The sequence below is a fragment of the Aedes aegypti genome, chromosome 3, assembly GCF_002204515.2.
Source record: "Aedes aegypti strain LVP_AGWG chromosome 3, AaegL5.0 Primary Assembly, whole genome shotgun sequence".
Taxonomy (NCBI): domain Eukaryota; kingdom Metazoa; phylum Arthropoda; class Insecta; order Diptera; family Culicidae; genus Aedes; species Aedes aegypti.
In genome coordinates this window covers 195,564,161-195,581,759 of record NC_035109.1, presented here as the reverse complement: position 1 = coordinate 195,581,759, position 17,599 = coordinate 195,564,161, and the positions used below count along the sequence as shown (strand labels likewise).

General features: G+C 36.1%; 1 protein-coding gene across 3 annotated transcripts; it reads left to right on the top strand.

Moving 5' to 3' along the window:
* Nucleotides 1-105: 105 nt before the first annotated feature.
* On the top strand, nucleotides 106-16,384 carry LOC5569015 (cAMP-dependent protein kinase catalytic subunit). Of its 3 annotated transcripts, none has more exons than XM_001652623.2 (3): nucleotides 106-1,819; nucleotides 12,434-12,468; nucleotides 15,943-16,384. In XM_001652623.2, the coding sequence occupies exon 1, from the start codon at nucleotides 530-532 to the stop codon at nucleotides 1,589-1,591; it is 1,062 nt and encodes a 353-aa protein (XP_001652673.1). In that variant the 5' UTR covers nucleotides 106-529; the 3' UTR covers nucleotides 1,592-1,819; nucleotides 12,434-12,468; nucleotides 15,943-16,384. The 3 variants fall into 3 exon arrangements, with proteins under 3 accessions (XP_001652673.1, XP_001652672.1, XP_001652671.1); XM_001652622.2 differs by having other exon boundaries at nucleotides 12,434-12,528; XM_001652621.2 differs by lacking the exon at nucleotides 12,434-12,468.
* Nucleotides 16,385-17,599: the final 1,215 nt, after the last annotated feature.

Genomic DNA, 17,599 nt, shown 5'->3' with positions numbered 1-17,599 from the left:
CAGTTGCGGGATTTGCACGAAGAAACTCGAAAAATATAAAACCCAAATTCGTCAACAGATGGTGCTGGTGGTTATACCATAGAACAAGTGAACATTTCCAATTGGTTTTATACCACAGTATTCACTGCTGTTCAGTGAAGAACAAGTAGACAACTGTGTTTGCGTCTGATACCAATTATTAGAAATCGATAAAAAATACCCTGTAAAAAGGATAGTTATTGTGCTAAACCAAATCGAAAACATGTGAATTTGCTTGTAACCCATCAAGCTAAACTGTATAAAATGATGGTACTTGGAGGAACCTGAATCGAGGATCGCACTGTTTTGCTTTCTAGGGAGGTAGTTAGCTGCATTTGGCAAACCTGAGAGGCTTCCAGTATAGTAAATTTATGTAACTCTGGGCCATCATCTCAACGTCACCGGAGAGTGAACACTGGATGCAAATACAGGAATCGCATTGAAATTTTCAAGGCACAGTGAAACTCTCATCTGTTCGGTGTCAGCAGAACACAGTGCGAATAAAAATAACATGGGGAACAACGCTACATCCACAAATAAAAAAGTTGATGCTGCTGAGAGCGTAAAGGAATTTTTAGATCAAGCAAAAGAAGATTTTGAGGAGAAATGGAAAAGGAATCCTACCAACACTGCTGCCCTGGATGATTTCGAGCGTATTAAAACGCTCGGAACAGGATCTTTCGGAAGGGTCATGATAGTACAACATAAGTCAACCAAAGATTACTATGCTATGAAAATACTGGATAAGCAAAAGGTAGTCAAGCTTAAACAGGTTGAGCATACTCTCAACGAAAAGAGGATTCTACAAGCAATTTCTTTCCCATTTTTGGTTAGCTTGAAGTTTCATTTCAAGGATAATTCAAATCTATACATGGTTCTGGAATATGTTCCTGGTGGAGAAATGTTCTCCCACTTACGTAAGGTGGGACGATTTTCGGAACCGCATTCTCGTTTCTACGCTGCGCAAATAGTTCTCGCTTTCGAGTACTTACATTATCTAGATTTGATATATCGTGATTTGAAGCCCGAAAACCTGTTGATCGATTCGCAAGGCTATCTCAAAGTTACGGACTTTGGTTTTGCTAAACGCGTGAAAGGAAGAACATGGACCCTTTGTGGCACTCCAGAATATTTGGCTCCGGAAATTATTTTAAGCAAAGGTTACAACAAGGCCGTCGATTGGTGGGCACTAGGAGTTTTGGTATATGAAATGGCAGCTGGCTATCCCCCATTTTTTGCTGATCAACCCATACAGATCTACGAGAAAATAGTGTCCGGAAAAGTTCGATTCCCGTCACACTTTGGCTCAGAGTTGAAAGATCTTCTAAGAAATTTGCTTCAGGTCGACTTAACCAAGCGTTATGGTAACTTGAAAGCAGGCGTTAACGATATTAAGGGCCACAGATGGTTTGCCTCCACTGATTGGATCGCTGTGTTCCAAAAGAAAATTGAAGCTCCGTTTATACCACGCTGCAAAGGACCCGGAGACACAAGCAACTTTGACGATTACGAAGAGGAAGCATTAAGGATCTCAAGCACCGAAAAGTGTGCGAAGGAGTTTGCCGAATTCTAAGAAACGCGAAAAGAAAGAGTTTAATACACTGCAATCATCAAAAAACTAGAATTTTATAGAATAAATTGTACGTCACAAAACTCTCAAAACAAGGCAAATAGTAATGACCAATCAGACCAAACCACTATCATCGCAAAGCTGATTGCCCATCCAGTACAAAATCGATGTGTCATTAGTATTGTAATGAAATTAAAATCGTCTATACGCTGCTGTTACCACAATCAAATGGTAAGTATGTTCATAACATAGAGGTAGTTTCTTAACAATATTTACCTGCATCATTTTTCAAAGTAAAATTAAATCTTTCAATCTACACCAGATTCTGTATTTGCACGTGAAATGCATACCTTGGAAAAAAAAAATTTCAGTTCAAAATTAAAAAAAAAAAACCCGTGCAAAAAAGTAACACCATTTCTCGACGTTTCATGCAAAAATAAGGTTTTGGCGGAAAAAAAAATGTATGAAATGGATATTTGCACGGCCGTGTAAAAAAAAATCCGTTCCAAAACAGAATCGGGTGTACCATTAAAATGAATTTAAAACTCACAAAGCATAACAAAAATAAAATTTTTGCGTGTCACAATGCTGAAAATATGTACTTAATTTGGGATTGCTGAATCCCAACAGCTCACGGGTTTCAATTCGAAACATGTAACCTTCTGAGTTATTGGATCATCAAGTGGCCCGGTAGCTTAGTTGGTAAAGCACTCGACTCGCATACAAAAGTCGTGGGTTCGAATCCCATCTGAGTACAGGGATTTTTTTCATAATTTAATTCATACTTTATCCAACTTTATCACGCATAATGAATTAATTATTAAAAAAAACATGCGAATCGGATTACCGAACGACTTTATATGTGTCGAGTGGTTTTCTTTACTACCGAGTTCTAATGTTTGACAGATAGCGATGTGTTTTGAAACTTATCGGATTTGCAGTTAATAATCAATGCACTTTATCAGACTAACGTGTTTTGCGAGCCACCCCAATGCTTTTCCACATTCCTATGCAAGATATGTTCAAATATTTCTTGACAGCTGCTCATATTATAATTGGAAAAATTCCCCTCTCTTTTGACTACAAAGATGAGATACCTACCCTTCATTGCTTTTCTCTGGAGAACATAGTGCTCGAAACAATTCGGCAAACATTGATGTCAAATAACAGAATTTGCAGACATCTAAGAGATTCGTCGAACTTGGTGAAACTCTTAATATTATCAACAATCAACTAAAACGAATAGAACGCGTTGGAGATATTTCTCATTTCTGATACCTATACTTCCCATATTCGCATAACAGTCCCATGTTCTATGGAATTTCCTATAAACATGGGACTGTTATGCGAGTATGGGCAGTATAAAACTTGAAAAAAAAAAAACTACGACATCTCCAACACAACTTGAATTCTATCATCAGCTGATAAGCGATTAATGCTTTGGCTAAACAAAGGTTTCGTTTGGTGTTCTGAAAAACTCCAATATTTGAGGGATTTTTGTGCTGCAGGCATACTTTGGCTAATTCCTGAGTTGATAAAAATTGGTGATTTCTCATTTATTTAATTGCCAAACACGATGGAATGCAGGCAAATTCGCCATAATGTTAACCCATCCCCGCCCACGACTTTTTTAATGTTTGGGATGGCAAGAAATGCTTTAAATGAAAAGTACTTCAACAAAAGATGTGGACAACTGCTTAAATTTATCGAAACCATGCACACAATTTTGGTTGTAAATCAATACTGCCCATAACTGCTGTCACATTCAACAATTTTTACGATCTCGAGTTAATAACGTGGAATGGTATCATCAATACTTCCGACTAACATAATAAAATCTGTGAGATTTTTCTATAATGTTCGAAAAAATTCCAATTTGTCACATTGCTAAATATGTATAATCGCATAACAGTAACATTGAGTTTAATAAACATGGGTCTCAGAGTAATTAAATTTCAATCAGAGTTATTTTTTGTCTTTTAACCCAATATGCGATATAAGTTGTGAAAAATTCACATTGCTAAATATGTATAACCGCATAACAGTAACATTGAGATTGAACATGGGTCTCAGAGTAATTAAATTTCAATCCGAGTTATTTTTTATCTATTAACCCAATATGCGATATAAGTTGTGCAAAATTTCAGCTTCAAATACGTATTGTTGAGTTTTCGAAAAATTTTTGACATGTTAGTTTCTTCCATAAGTAACAAAAAATGTATACTTGGTAATCTGACCTATATTTGTAACATTCGGCAAAAGTACTGCCCATACTCGCATAATAGTCCCATTTGATTTTTTGCCACTTTTGAGTTAGCTCCATGAATAGTATTCATTTTTAGTGTATTTTCTAAAATTATGCTCCAAATTGTAACTTTGTATGGACGAAATACGAAAAAATACCAAACCATGTGCGTCCCATATTAAAAGTACCCGCATATCCGTCCCATTCGATGATTATGAAGAAATTAAAGTAAATCTATTCCTATGATTATTTGTGAAAACTTGCTTAGGGATTTTTATTTCCTCATAGAAACAATTAAACAAATCAGGTAGGTACAAAATATCTATAATCCAGTGAAACTCTTATTTTTGTTTAAAAAAGGTTTTACCACAACGACTTTTTCTGTTTTTCGATCAATAGTAACACCACATCAGGCTAGCTGCCTGTAAACTAAAGTAAAGCAAAATAGTTTTCCTGAGACTTTTTTACTGCTCCATTCACAATCGTCCTGCGGCCAATCATAATCAGAATCTCCGGTAGGCTGATGTCCAACAGCGAGGAGTGAGAAGCTTGTTTGACCGCCGCAAGATTACGCACATCGTCGCTAGCAACATCGACAGTGTTCACATGGTCAAGCTAAGTGTCTGCAACACCAAATGCACGCATCAGGATTATCTATAGCTTGAGAACCGCCATTTACCTTCATCAAGTTGCCCAAAGCAAGTTCGACTCATGTTTCTTTGATATTTTTCAAATCCTCCATCCGTCATGTGCTGCGATTTCAGCAAGCCTTCCATAGGGTCGATCGCAACAGTTAATTTGAACTCAAGAAAAATCTTCACCATTATCACCACTGTTCAACTTAAGAACTTCAACATTGTTACTATTAAAAATTGTTGATAACTGAAAGCTGCAAAACAAAAAGTACATTGTAATCGTATGTAAACTTGAACAACAATGTGTCAAGTTGCACGATAACAAAGTAAGCGAATCCCAAGTAATGGGACTACAGTCGACTCTCCACCTCTCGATGTTCTACATCTCGATATCTCTCCCTATGTCGATGGTTTCATAAGTCCCTTCAGTCTGCATACATTTTCACTCTCCATATCTCGATATCCTCCTTATCTCGATATCTCCATATCTCGATGTGTTTCTGTTGATTTTTCGTTCTCAATTTTCTCTCCGTATGTCGATATGACCAATATCGAAGGTTACTAGACCAAAGTTTTGGGATTCAAAACAAATTAGGAGCGCAAAATGACGTTTGTTTGTGTACTACTTTCTTGGCAACGGAGTGTTTTCAATCTAGTATTCATCAAAAATTTGTTCTTTGTCTCGATCTCTCCCTATCTCGATGGTCCCTTCGATATCGAGATGTGGAGAGGCGACTGTAGTATGCGGGTATTCAAGCGTTTAGGGAGAAAAATACTCGGATAACGAGTCCCATCTGCAATTACACTAATTTGGATAGGGAAAAAAACAATCATTTTTACTAAATTTTAATTGTTTACGGTTTTGGCACATTGCAATGATAGTATATTGAGCAATGCCACCAGCATTTACTACTGCCAGCAGCGGCAAAACGAAAATGTTGGTTTTATGTTTAGAAGCGTTTTTCTCGACATCATGATTTTCCTGGGACTGTATTGCGAGTATGGACAGAGTAGGCATTGAGTAAATGGAATACCAAGTGTGCATTTTATGGAAGAATGGAAAGAAACTCAAATTTCTAAAAATTACCAAGAACTTAAGGTGAAGATGAAGAGCCAAACATTAAATTTTCAAAAGCACGAATCTGGAGAACCGAACACCCGTATGAGCTAAAAACTTAATCGATAGGTCACCACCAGCTAGTGACCAATCGATTAAGTTTTCAGCTTAAACGGATGTTTGGTTCTCCAGATTTGTGCTCTTCAAAATTTAAGGTTTGGTTTCGATTCATCTTCACATTAAAAGTGCTTATTTAAGGCTGAAATTTTGTACAGCTAAATTGGGTAAATAGTTAGAATTGCAAATTGGTTAAATAGTTAGAAAATAATTCTAATTGAAATTTCATTGCTACTACTTTAGGAGGCTTATGTATATTCTCAATGTGACAACTTGGTATTTTTTTTTCTATCTATTCGTCTGTCCCTATATCCTTCTATCCCTAATCTATAATGCTTGCATAAGAGATGACTTGCATACAAGTTACTGGAGGCACGCACCTCAGAGCAAAACAACACGGGAAAAAATTCTGTGGTAGAAATAACTATTTTAGCTGACTACGCCCATTCTTAAAACTACCATGGAAATTCAGACCAATTTACTATGTTTACGGTGCACCCCATAGCATTAGTGGTACATTTGACAGAAATAATTTACAACAATCTGATTCCAACTACAGACATGGTAAAATCAAGCGCATTTCTGGTCTGCTGAAAATTGCCGGTGCGAGCGCTTAAGTTAACACTCTAAAATGGTAGTTTTTACCGCACAATTTTTTTGCGTGAAGAGTAAACAAATGTGCACTATGCTCCTGCACTCTTCATGATATTGTCGCACCGCCACCAAAACGGATCGCGCCAGTGAGACTCGCGACGCGCCTCAACTCGCGCGATTTTGAAATCAGTTTTTCAGTGTGGCGCTGCATTCTTACGATTTTTATGAACACAGCGCACTATTCACATATTAGCTGCGACGCACGGGGCCCGAGAAAACAATAATTATAAATAAATGTTGGTCTTGATTTCTACCGGATACATAATAAAAGGGCGATAGCACAAACAAGTTGTTTTTTGAGGTAACGTATATAATTTATGTTCGTATAAAACTAACATTTCTAAACATAAAACTGTTGATATTTTCATATTATAAGGCTGCTTTGTCAGTTTTAAAACTGCTCCACCAAGGCGCAATCATTTAACACCTTGTTTGATTTTTGTACATATTTTTGTAAGTGGTGATACACAGTAATCGGCACCAAACAGTGGGTGGTGTGTTTCTTTCTTGTTTTCGTTCATGGCTCGTTATCTTTCACGAACGATAAATGCCATGCGTGTTGTATGAATGCAGGCGGATAAATGGGATGAAATTATGGTTCGTGAAATTATGATCGTTAAATTTTCCAAAGCCTGCTCTCCATATGTCGATATGAACATTATATAAGGTTACTAGACCAGATTTAAGCAATTCAGAACAATTTGGAAACTCGAAATGAAGTTTGTTTGTTTATTATTTTCCTAGAAACAGAGTAATTTTCAAACTAGTGTTTATAAAATTAATGTTCTTTGTCTCAATCTCTCTCTATCTCGATGGTCCCTTCGATATCGAGATGTAGAAAGGCGACTGTAGTTTAAATATGGTACAACATATATCCTTACTTTCAAATTATGATTGTATTCGATCATGCTTGCGTGATTCAAACTATTTTTAGTGTACTTTTTAGTATCATGCTTAAATTTGTGTTTTTGTATGGACATAATGCAAAAGTACCCGCAAACAGTCCCATTAGTTGATTGCAACGAAATTGAAGCAAACCTATTATAAATTTTGTAATCTTGCATTATGGGTTTCATTTAATTGAAAAAGAAATAATACAAATCAGCATTGTTTATCTATAATGGCTGTCGGTAATAAACGTGTCAGTGTTCTTTAAAAAAGGGCTTATCTGTATTCATCGTTGTTCTCTTCGCGTTATTGTAGAAAACTGATTGTCTGTTCGTAACATATTTTCGTGCTGTACGATGAAGAATATTCATTAACAAGAATTATTACAGATTTAGCTAACTTTGCGAAGTTATTAGCGAAAGAGAGGATCGATGAAGAGAAATCGCTTATGTCAATTAGGCCCTTATGCAGTGACAGTCGTGCCGATTCTGCGCGGCGTGTGAGATGACACGAGTCGAATGAGGTGACAATTGTCGACTCGCTCCCATTTGATTAACGTTATTCGTCTCACACAAGTGTAGAAATTACAGTGTTTCAAGTCATGTTGATTTTATAACATTCCCCCGAAAACCATTCCCCAGAATGAATCATTCACCAGAATCGCATTCCCCAGAATGTAACATTCCCCACAATTTCATATCCCGGAATGTACCATTCCCCAGAAAGCTATATACACAGACAAACAGACGTCACACTCTGATCATTGTCTATCGACCACCTTTTTAACGATCGATTCATATATATATATATTGTAGTTGATCAATCCAACACCCGCAGCGCTCGCATAGTTTTTGTTCGCGTTTGATGTTCACACACTATCGCCATCTGTAGGTCCATCGGCCGAACACAACGATTCTATAAACATTTAGAGTGGTTCAAAAGATCGATTTTGCTCCACATCGCTCTTTCGATTTTAGATAAAATTCTGAGTGTCCTCCCAAAATTTGAGCTCATTCGGGTGAAAACTAAGACTGCACAAGCCCTTCAAAGTTTATAGGGATGGTACACAAATTATGTCACGCTAAATTTCGACCCCCCCCCCCTTTGTCACGTTTTTTTGTATGAGTCCTTCCAAAATTTTGCATGGCTTGTCACGCTTGGCTTGACCCCCTCCCCCCTCCCCTTGGAGCGTGACGTAATTTGTGCATGACCCCATATGGGAATTACTATGGGAAAAGCTATCAATTTGTTCAATGCTCTTGGGGATTAGAGCTACGTCGATACTATGAGATACATGCATCAGCTACAACTTTGCCAAAGACCGTTTTCAAATCGGACGTCTCAGTTATTAGTTATTGATTTTTTGTTATCGTCTGGATAACAAAGTCCCATTGGTTTGTATCTAATATTTAGATATGAAAAACAATCGCTTTGACTGTATTTTTGTTGTCAAAGAATTCACTATACTCCATTGATAATGTGTTGTGTAAATAATGCGGATCAGGAGACTATCGTTGCTTTCTTGGGATATCCATCGGTTTCTTATAGTATCCACAGTTGCTACACATTTTCAGACAGTATTTTTTAAGTGGAATGTGTTCTGAAATTTACTTTGAAATCAAATTCAAGATTTACAGAGATTTTTTAAAAGTGTCGACCGATTAATGATTTTTTTAACAAAAAATCGTCACAAAAGATTTTTTGACGAAAATTTGTCACAGAATATTTTTAAAGACACAATTAACGTGCTTCCTGTGGATGCACTGTTAGGTCCTTTGAAGGAAGCACCACACTAGAATGGACTAGAATGCAACGCCCAGTGGCATAGTCGGAAAACGTTTCCTACGAAAAAATTTTCCGGACTGATGAGGGAATCGAACCCACACTCCATTGATCGATGCGGCCAAATGCTTGCTAACATTAAACGCACGAATTTCTGATAGAATGCACAATCCAGAATATTTTAGGCTTTGTTATGAACAAAATTCCTGAGAAAATTATAAAGACATTTATGTGGAAATTACTACTGGGTATCTGCTGAAAATCTTGGAATTATTTGTACCAAAATCAAAATTGAATTGCACATCATCAATTTGTTACGGACTGGTCATCTGACTGGCTAACAATTTAAAAATTTCAAGAATCTCTTACCTATCGTAATGTTCTGAATGTTCTCGAAGATTTACGCAAGAATTTTAAACGTAAACTCACATATTCAGTTAAATATACAAGTCATTTTTACATACCCCATTCACCCACGTGCCCCACGATATCTAACAAAATTAAAAAAAAACTTTTCAATTTCAATATACAGCCTCCATTGTTATTATTGTAGCTATGAATTGACCAAAACATCACAATAGGTAACGAAATTCAAAATAATAATGCACATTTTTGTTTGTTCTTCATAAACTCCATAGCAATTATTGTTAGTGGAAACAAGAGAACTTAGACGCAGTTACAAATGCAATAATTTTTATTCCTGGATGTTTTTCCAAGTTAGTTTACTTTTTCGCTGATTGCATGTACTTTGAGCTACATTGTGACGTACAAACATATGGATCGACTAAACAATTATTTTCTAATGAATGTTTGAGCTCGTAAATTGTCTTAAGTGAGCGGAATCTGGTGCTCTAATGGTACTTTATTCTTTAAAAGCCATTTTTGCAATTTCTCATCGTAATAGGCTGTTTTGCATAACGTCAATCCGTCATGAAACGGCCTACTTTCCTGTACTGAAGTATGCTGGGCGGGAATAATCATTACAGAACTTTGTGCAAGCATCTAAGAAAGCTATATAGGTTTAAGGCGAAGTAGCCCGTCATTCGTTTTAGCAGCAATGATCACTTTGAAGCGTGCAATTTCAAAGTGATAACTCTCATTTTAGATAGCTTATATTGACTTGAAAAAGTATCACTGTACGCGCCAACGTGCATAAAGTATGCTGATACTTTTTCAGCTGTGTCAGTGCAAAACCAACTGATTTTCTTTGATTCAAAATCGTGAGATGAATTAGCAACAATCACCAACGACGCGTACAAATTTCAATGACGGCCTACTTCGCCTTAAAAATAGGAAACACATTTTTTGATTTCAATTTATTATATGCTGTTCTTCACGACTATTTTAGGATTTACAACAAATTTACTTAGGAAGATAGGGGGAGATCCCCCAGTACCAGACACTTAAGCCACTAAATTCATAATTCGAAAAATATTAGTTTCATGTGCTCGTGTTACCCATTTATGATAAATATTATCATTTTTATGGTGTACAAAAATAAATTTGAAAATAGAAATATGTATTTTGACATTGCATTTTGATGATGTATTTTAGTACCAAATTGATCGATTTTGAAAGTTTTGAATTATTGGATCGGTTCTTTTAATAGTCAAACCCGTCGAACAGATGAAGCCCGAAAGATGTAGTTTGGAGAAAAGTAGGACTTGAGTTCCGAGGTGAAGCACGGTGATATGAAGGCACTAAATAATCACTTGCTGTTAGTTAGGTGTCTAGAAATCAACTGAATTTATATTTCATGTTCTGTTTTACGTCGACCACTCGATCGCAGATCGAGGGCCGATCAAAACCCGATCGTTGACGTATCAACTTGCAGTATAACTAAATTCCGAGCGCAGGGGTGTGCGCATGCATTAACTAGTATAACAATTCTTCCCCCTTTTAGTTGGAATGTTGGCCTTAGCCAATTTGGATTAAAACTAATTTTTGGATCAAATTCAACATAACTTAATTAATATTTTAAATAAACGATTCGAAAGTTCTATGATGAACAAATTTTCGGAACCAGGATCAGAATCCGTAACAGTATTCAACATCTCGTTTTTCATTCTTGGTACGCTTAGACCGCCGGACACCCTCAAATCCAGTCTCTTGAGTTGGTAACTTTCTCTTCTTGCTGCGGACACCTCCCTTTGGAGTCGTCTCCAATAGTCCGGGATCGTCATCTATTCGCTTCTCGTCAACTCTCGTTGTTCCCTCTAGTTCCTGGTCGGTTAACTCGTCATCTCGCAGCTTCCTCAACACTACGTTTGGCAAGGACCACTCGAGATCCGCTTTGCATCGCTTAAGCTGACTGCGGTGAGCCATTACGGCCACGTTTCCAACAAGTACCGGAATAAATCCTTTTCTATGCAACGACCTTAGTCGACCTTGAGCTGATAGTTTAGACCTCCACCGGTCCCTTAGGTATAACGCCAATTTAGCCCGTTTTCGTTCGTTCGTTTTCTCCGCAATCGAGGAATTCGGATGGAAAAAAAAACGAGCTATGCTTGCGATGTAAGTCCTATGCAGCTTGCAGACCTGGGAGTGATAGGATCACTATTTAGTACTTCCTCGCACCCGTGAGAGCTGATGTTGGGTTGGCTGCCAAATGTTGTTTCTGCGATGGCGGTGTGCTGCCCAAATCCAAAGAATCGACGCTCGAGGTAACCTACTCACGCACTAATTCTTCTTTTCTCGTCGCCACTTTTGAATTATTGGATCGGTTCTTTTAAAAGTCAAACCCGTCGAACAGATGAAGCCCGAAAAATGTAGTTTGGAGAAAAGTAGGACTTGAGTTCCGAGGTGAATGAAGGTGCGCACACCAGGTGATATGAAGGCACTAAATAATCACTTGCTGTTAGTTAGGTGTCTAGAAATCAACTGAATTTATATTTCATGTTCTGTTTTACGTCGACCACTCGATCGCAGATCGAGGGCCGATCAAAACCCGATCGTTGACGTATCAACTTGCAGTATGACTAAATTCTGAGCGCAGGGGTGTGCGCATGCATTAACTAGTATAACAGAAAGGTGGCACCCAATACCGGACACGATCTGGAAATGCCTCGAATTATGTGAATTTGAACATCTTTGAATGTGTTTAATACAGGAATAGTATATAATTGCCAATTCAATGCATTTGCAACATTTACAAGAACAATTTGAGTTTTTCTTAGTTTGCAAGATGTCCATAGAATACCTCTTTCATATATGATGAAAAATAGGACATTTTACGATGTTGTTCTAAATGTTCATTCTTCTTAATTTTATTGCATGTTTGATACCCTGATCGACGGAATCCATGAAAAATGAATGTATTTTGAGACAATGGTGCAATAATTACAAAGATATAATACATTTGTTAAGTGTTTTCGGCTTACAAAAATATCCAGCCGAAAGAAGCTGAAAATGGAAAAACATGACAATAAATAGACAAATTCCTTAACACATTTTTTTCTTGTTCGCAGATCATCCCAAACGTACTGGATACTTGCTGAAACAGGTAAAGCTGAATTTATCATCAATCACCAACATAAGCAAAACATCAATATACGATTTTAAGGTATCTATAGCATCATTACTATGATACTGTCAAACCGTTACATATTGTTGGTTTACCATTTCATAGAAAAAAATGTCGCGATTAGTAAAATGAAGGCGAAAAAGCATTAATCAGTTTAAGTTTATCTATATTCTTTTGAATTTTTACAAGATTTAACGAACGGTTAATGTCTTTCAGAATCATTAAGATATTATTTTCGACCTTGAAAAATATTTTCAAACATATTTAGTATAGTATACACTACAACATTAATGCCATTACGATACTAAACACGAGAATTATTTATTCCAATGGAATGGAATCATATCTTGCCGACATATTTGGTATTCTTTCGTTGTTAAATCACATTACGGGTAGATAGTGTTTTAATTCTTGCTAATGATAGCTATACAACCATATTCAAAATATTAACTCTTCTCAACTTAATAATCTACATTTACATCTACATCATTCTACATTAGTAGAATATGTTAAATGTTAAATGATGACATCAATGATACCCTGAAAACCAATTGCATCAATTTGCTTTTTTTCACAACAGACTCTCATCAAAGTATTGTTTTGTTAAGCAAACAATCGAACATAAGAAAAAATCTATAGCCTAAGCTATTTACGTTAGTCCTCCTAAGAAGGTCGGAATATCTCCAAAACCAGATGATTAATTTTAAAAATCAATACAAATCAATACTTCGAGAGTTGCACTCAAAGATTTTTAGCAGAGTTGAGAGGAGCTGATTGTTATTATCTATATTTGTTAATCAGAAACTGATTTATTTAGCAATTACTGTTCATTTATAGTTATGTTCTATCCATCATCATATCATTATTACTAAATTACCGTGAAGTAGGGTAACCAATATATTTTGGACCCCTATATATTTTGGACCCCCTGGGCCATTTTCCCGCAAATTTCCCAGTTTAAATCGAAAGACCAAATCAATTCACATGCCATTTGGAAATATAGGACTATTCCGCACTTACATAAACCGTTTGTACATAGAAATGTGTTTTTATCTGAAATTAATTTAATTTAACCGGCTCATCTATGCAACCGTTTCAACACGTTACACACAGAAATTGAAGCCGTCAGAAATTTTTCAAATGTAAACAAAAACTTTTTTCACATTTCTGAACTAAAAGCGTAGAATTTCTTTGGTTTTCCATTGGTAATCGATTGATTAGACTATGGGCAAACATATTGTGCATCCCGATAAAATTCAGAAAAAGAACTTCGCTCATTTTCCTCTTCTTTATCAACGAACTTAAGGTAACACACGATAGACTCATCGTGGCATCCATGAACAATCTATGTTCAAACTATCGTTGAAAAGAAAATATTTCTGGTGTATATCATATCGATCATTCGGTGATCTATCTGAATCATATGCTTGCTAACAACAGGCATGTTGATACACTTTCAGTTCATCTATGTCCGGTAGAACCGATATCACATCCCCAAAACTACAAAATCGATCATCATTTATGGATAGCAAACAGTTGCACCTTAAGCACCGCCAACACATTTTCAATCGGAAGGATTTTGGCGCGCTCGAACTGACAAATCCTCCGTTGTGGTGAAACTTCTTCCGTCGACGTGATGTTGGACAGTTTTCTAAAACAGTCGAGATAAAAGCCGAGCCGGCAGAGCAATGACAGTTAGTTCGTTCAAAACTTCGCTTCGGAAGTCCAACCGGCGAACTCCAGATTGGTGCTGCGAAGTCAATATAATACAACCAGTGTCGTGGACATAACGATAAAAAATGCCGGAGGTCCAAAATATACCCAAGTAACCACGTGCATTATATCATTGCCCTAATTTGATTGGAAATTAGCATTTGTACTACAAAGTGGCTTTTTATAAGCATATTTTTAGCAATGATACATTAAATCTACATTACGAAAGTTTCAAATCGTTGCATGTTTTTCAGTTGCATTAACATTGCATGATGGTATTGTCTTAATTAATGCTACATCGCCCTAAAATGTGCATGCATTCATGGCATTATAAAACCCATAGCTAATGCTTTCAATGTTTATATTTAGCAAAATAAAAAAAGAGGGAAAAAATTAAAAAATATGATCGTGTTCAAAATATAACGCTGAAGAACTGTTTCTCATACTAACAGGAAATTTTATTATATTTCTACACCACTTCTTAAAAACAAACTTGAAGACGAAGCCGTACTAATCTGGAAATTAATTGACCCCTGCTTGCAGAAAAGATTTGTAGGGTGATTGATGTGCACCCTCATTCATGTTAATGGCGGATCCAATTTTCGATCGGATCCTATTCCCTATTCGTTCGAACCCATGGTTCATTTGATTTTGCTGGCGTAAACGGGAATGCAAAATGGTTTGGCGATTTGGTATCGTGATTTTTCCGAAACATAGCAGATCATCACAGGCTTAGAAGGAGGCCTAATCCTAGAGAAACTTATGAAAATCAATGGGGCCGACATCAAAATCTGCTTGAACTTTATTCTTTCTCTATTTTTTCTCAGAATGTTTCGATAATAATTCTCACTATCCTTGTTGGAAGAATGTAACTTAAATAGTGCGTTTAGAACATCAGATTCAAGCAGCTCTTATGGCATCAAGGAATAGCGCACCAGGAATACACAACATCGATCAGCATCACAGCAGCAACCTGAGTTCGAATCCCGTTCCAAACCTTACTTGAAGAAATGAATACTTGTAGATCGAATAACTGCAGTGAGAGCATTTTTTGTTTATTTTGTTTTGGGTAACTTTAAGTGAGCACTTTCTAAAGCACATATACGACATGCACTAAGTATGCATACTCAAAAGTTTTATTAAAGCTTGTGCTTTTATATTGCATTAGCAATGACAACAATCATGCCTGCATGTATTGCACTAAAACAACTATTGTGGGGCCTTTTTTCAACTTTATTTGTACTTTAATAAGCTCTATAGGATAATGTTACCCTAACTCAATGTAAAGCAGAAATAATGTACTCATATAAGGCTTCACGGTTACTTGGGTATACTTTGAAGGTCCAAAATGTATTGGTGTGTCCAAAATAATGAAAAACAGTGCTTCACAATTCAATCTTTTTCGACGTTTTTTGGATCCTACATCACCGTATGGGCATTTTTATCTCGTAGAGGATGTTTTTATCTACATTTTGGCATGTTATTTGACTTGGTTACGCTGTGCAAGTAATTAATTGGAACGAAAAACTAAAATCACTTTCTTTGGGGGTCCAAAATACGGTCGTTACCCTATACTCATTCCAAACACCTGCGTCCGTTTCCGTTCCCTCCGTTCGTGTAGAATGAAGCCGCTGCAAAACGGGTGTTTGAAGTTAGGACACATAATTGTATTGAAAGTAATCACGGATCGGAAACATTTTTCACTTTATTAATTTATTTGCATTCTTCTTTCATCCACAGAAATATCTGATGTCAACTCGGCACGACTGCTGATAACAGTGGCTTCTCAAGCTTTTTTTATAATGGAGAGTTTAGGTATCTACAACATAAACTAACTCGATTATCATGTCGGATTACATAACGCAAAATACAACTGAAAACATGTTATAACATTACACAATTATACTAAGTAACGTTGCATGATTCTTCAACAGCAGTATAATAAATAAATATGAAGCAAACAATAGTTCTATAGACAAAAAACGTTTAAATTAATGGATTTTATATACATTACTATAAATAGCAATGTAGGCTTCCTTATTTTATTTATTGTATAAAAATATTGAGAGCGTTGTCGGGTCAGTGAAGAGTTTGATTCGAATAGTACTATGTGCTGTTCTGTTAATAATTATTGTTAGTTGTATATACTTTCCTTACAATAAATCTCTGCTGATAACAAAAACACATCATGTTTTCTGTTGAAAGAAACACCTTTTTCTTTTTAATAGTTTAGGTTTCAGCCAAATAGGGGGACATGGGGCAAGAAGGACACCAGGGGCAAAAGTGCCACCACTAATTTCACGTAGTTCAAAGCAATTTTTTTGTGTAAATATTACAGTTAAAAATGTTTAGCACAAAAAAATAGAAAAATGTCTTTAACTCACCAACGCAAAATATGCGAAATATTATAAGAATGTAAGAATGGAAAACAAGGTTTGACTCCCAATAAATACAAAACATATTGATTTTTCCGATAGTATTGATGATTTTCAATTGTTTAATATAGCTGTGAGGAAATTTTTTTCGAAAAAGTCCTTTTGACATTAAATTTTACATATATAATAACAGTATGTCTTATGGGGCAAGAGGGACACCGCAACTTTCTCATATAAAATCAAATGAACTTTTATTTTTCTTGTTTAATATTGCATTAAATCAATGTTTCCTACTGAATAAAATCAAAATAAACCATCTTGGATATTCAAAATGGTTTCTGATTTTTTTTACTATTATTGTTACAGTCAAATATGATGGAAACTAAATTAATTTCGTAAAATTACTTTTTAACTATAAGTCAACTTTTATCCCTCAGTTTTTATCTTTACTTACTCTAGAATTTATCGTTTAGGCGGGGAAATAATAATATACAAAATTTGTGGCATTTTGCTCTGGTGGCCTTCTTGCCCCATACGAGTGGCACTCTTGCCCCGTGCCTCTCTTAAAAACCTCATAAGAAGGGACATTTTCAAAAATCTCAAATCATCATGTGTTTCTTATATTTTTGAAATGTATCGATAACATCATTTAGAACAAGAGGTGAGCTTGCCCCTACACTGGAATAATCTTCAAAAATTGTGCTAATCAACCATGATTTGGTCCTATATATCTTAAGGTGTCCTTTTTGCCCCCAGCCCCCCTACAATACTTTTATATGACTAAATGCAATACTTTTCAATATCATAAAAAGGTTGGTTTTAGGTATTATTATTATTTATAATCGTTCTGACACTAAACCGACTAGCGTCTTCCATTTTTTACTAGCGCTACCCTTCCCGTAAGGTACCACGGGGCAAATGTACAATCACTCTATTCACAGTATGGCGAATAGAAAATTCCAAGAGCTAGCTACGTGATAATCTCATTAAAATTACTGGCAACTGAAGAAAGAGTTTATGCC

Excerpts from the sequence above, each read along its gene's own strand:
- LOC5569015 (XM_001652621.2), top strand. The coding sequence starts at position 530 with ATGGGGAACAACGCTACATCCACAAATAAAAAAGTTGATGCTGCTGAG.